General features: G+C 37.0%; 1 protein-coding gene across 2 annotated transcripts in view; it reads right to left on the bottom strand.

Annotated features, from left to right (window-relative positions):
- Nucleotides 1-877: 877 nt before the first annotated feature.
- The window catches only part of LOC122248050 (transcription factor GATA-5), a 51,651-nt gene continuing 47,383 nt past the window's right edge, over nucleotides 878-5,145 (bottom strand). Inside the window, exons 3-5 of one of the 2 annotated variants that reach the window (XM_086533596.1) lie at nucleotides 4,327-4,423; nucleotides 3,196-3,357; nucleotides 878-1,353 (exon numbers count right to left, since the gene is read on the bottom strand). In XM_086533596.1, the coding sequence (XP_086389722.1) occupies nucleotides 1,046-1,353; nucleotides 3,196-3,357; nucleotides 4,327-4,423 (567 nt within the window). In that variant the 3' untranslated portion in view covers nucleotides 878-1,045. The remainder of the gene's footprint in view (nucleotides 1,354-3,195; nucleotides 3,358-4,326; nucleotides 4,424-5,145) is intronic. The other variant, XM_086533597.1, reaches the window with a different exon arrangement.

The raw sequence follows: 5,145 nt of genomic DNA, 5'->3' as shown, positions 1-5,145 counted from the left end.
GTTGCTCTTCATGTATATTTTTATCACTTCGACCTTTTTTTTTTGTTTTGTTTTTGTTTTTTTCTCTGGAATTTTAAGAATCGCTTAAAGGATGAGTTGGAATTAGATTATAAAATCATTTGCTATTCTTTATGCATCATAACCCTCGTCTCACTAACTGCTATTTCTCTTATCACATTTTGTAAATAGTTAAGTAGAATTATTTTCTTTTAAATGTAAGACTACTGCACTGTGAAAAAGCCATCATCGTCAATATCTTTTTTTTTTTTTTTTTTTAGGTTATTTTTGTCAAATGGCTTCCTTCAAAAACTAAATTTCAAAGGCAGTTCATAGCGCAGGTAAAACACGAATCCAGGTATGTAGCGAGTCTCCGTACACTGTAGTCTGCGGCCGCGGTGTCATCGGCTATCGGTAATCGACACAAACATCCACACAAACATTGCCGACTGAACCGCGTAACGGCCGACCGACAACCCACCAACCGACCGACCGCTTCCGACGCCACGCTGTTACCGGAAAAGCGGACTCGTCTCTTTGCGAGTTCCGTTCGTTCCGTTGGAGCGTTCGGCAGTACCTGGAGCGATGTATATGTATATTTATATATCTATTTATATATGGCCACTTTGAAGAAGAGCATTCACAGTCGATTCGCAGCTCGAGTCGCCGCTGAGGGAGCGAACCACGGCCGAGTTCGGGTCTTAGCAGGGGTTAGGGAGGGAGGGAGGGGAGGGGAGGGGGGGTGAGGGAGATCCGTCTCCCGCTCCGTCCACCCGCATCCGATGGCATCCACAAAATAATGGAACCACATATTATCCTTCTTCTCTTCAATTTCACTTTTTTTTTCTTTTTCTTTTTCTCCCTTCCTTCACTTCTCTCATCTCTATACCCTCCCGCCCGCGCTTGCTGGCTTGCTTGCTTGCTTGCATTTGTTTTCTCTCTCTCTATCTTTCAACTTCTCGATCCTTTTTTTTTCCCTTTCTTTTTGTTTCTTCTTTACTTGTGCTCACCGCCGCCGCCGCCGCCGCCGCCGCCGCTGTCTTCGTCTCTAGCTTATCATGAGCTTGAAATTGGACGTTCCCGACGCGTAAGGTCCGAACATCCCATTGGTCGAGGTGCAGTTGAGGCTCGGTGTGATTGGTGGAGTGACCAGGCCAGAAGGGGGGCTCGGCAGCGCGGTGAAAGGTGGTTGGCTCTCCTGTTTGATCTTGACGTTTGATTGGCTACTGGTACTGGGGATGGCAGCTGATTGGCTGGCTTGCGGAGGCTGTGGCTGTTGGGGGGGCTTGGGGGCGGGGATGGCTGTGGCGGGCTCGGGTGCGCGGTGCTCGGGTTCTTTGGCAGGCTGTTCCTCTGCTGGAAAAGGGGCGAGGGGGGGGGGGGTTAGTCTTGTGGTGCAAAAGTCATGTGGAAAGTCAAAATTGAGTTCCAAGTCATGCATGATTTTTAAGATTGTATATTAAGTCCTTTTGTGATTTTCAAAATTATGCTTAAAGTTATCTTTGATTTTCAAAATTATATCTAAAGCCATAAATAATACTCAAAATAATATATGATGCAATACATAATATCCAATATCATATTAGAAGTCAAAAATAAAATTCAAAATTATATACAAGGTCATACACAATATTGAAAGTTAATATAAAACCATACATAATGTCAGTCATTTATAAAAACATATATTATATTCAGACTCATATATAAAACTGTAATTAATATCTAAAGCCATACAAAATATCTAATCTCATATCCGAAGTCACACGTATTATTTGACATCATTTAAGATATCTAAAATTATATGGAATATGTAAAAAATATATCAAAGCAAGCGCATATAAAGTAAGTCATATTGAGGATTTTTGACAACCTCTTTCAAAAATCTAAAAAAATGTATTGATTTTGAAAAATTATTTCAACTGAATTACTTGAAAACAGATGAAATTTCCCTTTACTTCTATTGTTATTTTTTACTTATGTTTGTTAGAATAAATGGTTTTAGTACGTATTTTAAATGTATTATCAAACTGTATTTAAGTAAAATTAATAGGGTTTTTAACAATAATCTATAGACCCCGTAGTAAGATAAACGGGTGAGAATAATAATATAAATTATGAATTCTTATTCTTTTTTTTAATCTCATTTGTTCAAACAAATATTGTAAGTGAGTGAATGTATTTCAAATTGTATTTTTTGTAAAATCAATGTTTTTATATATTTCATTTTGAGACTCCTTAATCAAAAATACGTATTTATTTTCCATTATCTGCAACATAGTGTTACTGTACTTGGCAAATTGCAAAAAAAAAAATCTGCTCTTAATATGGACATTAATACATTTATTTTTCATTTATTTATATACATGGTCGAAAAAAAACGTATATTTTTTATTTATAAAAACAAAAATGAAATCTTACACAGAGTCACGTATTCATCTATTGAGAAAAAGATATAAAAAAAACATAAACTATTTCTTCAAATAATTTTCTTTTGGATGAAAACTGTGATGATATCATTATTATCTTGGGTCACGTAACAGATCGATTTGTATTAAATTGAATTGATAATTCACGTTTGAATTTCATGCGATATTATATACGGAGAGCCATGTTTGCAGTACTTTTTTCTCTTTTTTATGATATTTCATGGAATTGATGTATTCCTTTTTTATAAATTTTACTTTTTGTTATTGATATTATCATCATAATTGTTATCGTTATTGTCATTAGCATTAGTATCATCATTTGAATATCATTACTATTATCGTTATTATTATCATCATCAGTATCATTATTATCATGATCACCATCATCATCATTATTCTTAATTGTTGATAAAAAAAAATCTAGAATAGCCAATTAGAATAAAATAAAATAAAAACATAGATAAATAAACAACTAATTCAAAAAGTCATTATGATAATCTTTACTAAAAATATTTAAAATACAATAAAAAAAATCCAAAACGACCAAACTTCCAAAAGACTAAAAAAAGAGAAAATAATAATAACAATAATAAATAAATAAATAATAATAATAATAAAAATAAATAAATAAATAAATAAAAAAAATGAAAAAATAAAATACAATAGAAAAACAAATAATGAATAGACAAAAAAAAAAACGTTAAAAAAAAATCCCTCTCCCTCCAAAAACGAAAAAAAAAAAAAAAAAAAAAAAATTCTTCCTCTTCCTCACCTGCGGGTTTCTTCTCCTTCTCCTTTTCCTCAGGAGTCTCATCAGTCTTCTTGTTCTTGGGCTTCCTCTTGCGGCTCTGGATGGAGTCCTTCCGCATCTGCAACGGCCGGTTGATCCCGTGCAACTTGTAGTAGAGGCCACACGCGTTGCACACTGGCTCACCTGTGGGGGTGGGCGGCGCGTGAGCGAGGGTTGGTGTGGATGGGGTTATCTATATTATTATTATTATTATTGTTATTGTTATTATCATTGTTGTTATAGTTATTATTATTGTTACTATTATAATTATTTTTGTTATAGTTATTGTTATTATTATTATTATTATTATTATTATTATTATTATTATTGTTATTATTATAATCATTGTTGTTATAGTTATTATTTTTTTTATTGTTAATATTATTTTATTATTCTTTTTATTATTCTTTTCTTTTTTTATTATTATTCTATTATTCTTTTTATTATCATTTTATTATTCTTTTTATTATTATCATCATCATCATTATCATTACTATTACTTTCATTATCCATATTTTTATTGTTATTATTATTATTATTATCATTACTATTACCATAATTATCATCATTATCATTATCCTTATTAGCATTATTATTATCATTATCATCATTGTCATTATTACTATTATTATCATTATCTTATGATCATTATCATTGCTATTATTATAATCATATTATTATCATTATATTTATTACCATTATTATCATTACTATTATCATTTCTATCATTAATATTAACATTATCATTTTCTTATTACAATTATTAGTGTTGTTATCAGCATTATTATTTCTATTGTGCTTGCTACTGTTATTATTTACTTTTTTGCATAAAAATTACAAAATACATTAAAAAATGAAAATGCACAAATCCCTCTCTCCCTCCCATACACACACCACTCCTACTTCCACTCCACCCATTCTCACCCCACCCAACCCCTACCCACACCCACACCCAACCCCCACCCCCACACCCCATTCCTAACCCCACTCCCACCCCACACCCACACCCAACCCCACCCCCCCAAACCCAACCCCCCAACCCCACCTCCCCAACCCCCACCCCCAACCCACAACCCCACACCCCAACCCCATTCCCACCCAACCCCCACTCACCTTCATTATTCCTGCGCCAAAGCGTGGTCGTGGTGGTGCCACAGTTGGAACACATGAGCCCCATTCTCCGCGCTGACGTCTGGAAGGAGAAGCCGTCCTGTTGGGGAAGAGGGAGAGAGAGAGAGAAATTGTAGTGTTTGTGACGTTTACGGAAATGTGGGGGAAGGGGGGGAGGAGGAGAAGGGATGGGGAAGAGGGAGAGAGAGAAGTTGTAGTGTTTGGAAATGAGGGGGAAGGGAGGGGAGGGGAGGGGGAAGAGGGAGAGAGAGAGAGAGAGAAATTGTAGTGTTTGGAAATGACGGGGGTGGGATGGGGGGAGGGGGAGGTAGTGGAAGGTAGGGGAAGGGGAGAGGGAGAGGAAGGGAGAGGGATGGGAGAGAGAGAGAGAAGTTGTAGTGTTTGTGACGTTTATGGATATGTGGGGGAAGATAGGGGGGATGGGAGAGGGAGAGGGATGGGGAAGAGGAGGGAGAGAGAGAAATTGTAGTGTTTGGAAATGAGGGGGAAGGGAGGGGAGGGGAGGGGGAAGAGGGAGAGAGAGAGAGAAGTTGTAGTGTTTGGAAATGAGGGGGATGGGGGGGAGGGGGAGAGGGATGGGGAGGAGAGGGGAGGGGGAAGAGAGAGAGAGAAATTGTAGTGTTTGGAAATGAGGAGGATAGGGGGGAGGGGGAGAGGGATGGGGGAGGGGAGGGAGAGAGGGATGGGGAAGAGAGAGAGAAAAAAAAATTGTAGTGTTTGGAAATGAGGGGGATGGGATGGGAAGGGGTGGGGATTGGGAGGGAGGGGAGAGGGATGGGGAAGAGAGTTTGAGACGTTTAT

The sequence above is a fragment of the Penaeus japonicus genome, unplaced genomic scaffold, assembly GCF_977035675.1.
Source record: "Penaeus japonicus unplaced genomic scaffold, GWHDUDI00000001_assembly GWHDUDI00000039, whole genome shotgun sequence".
Taxonomy (NCBI): Eukaryota; Metazoa; Arthropoda; class Malacostraca; order Decapoda; family Penaeidae; genus Penaeus; species Penaeus japonicus.
Note: the sequence above shows the minus strand (reverse complement) of the source record. Positions and strands in the feature narration are given on the sequence as shown.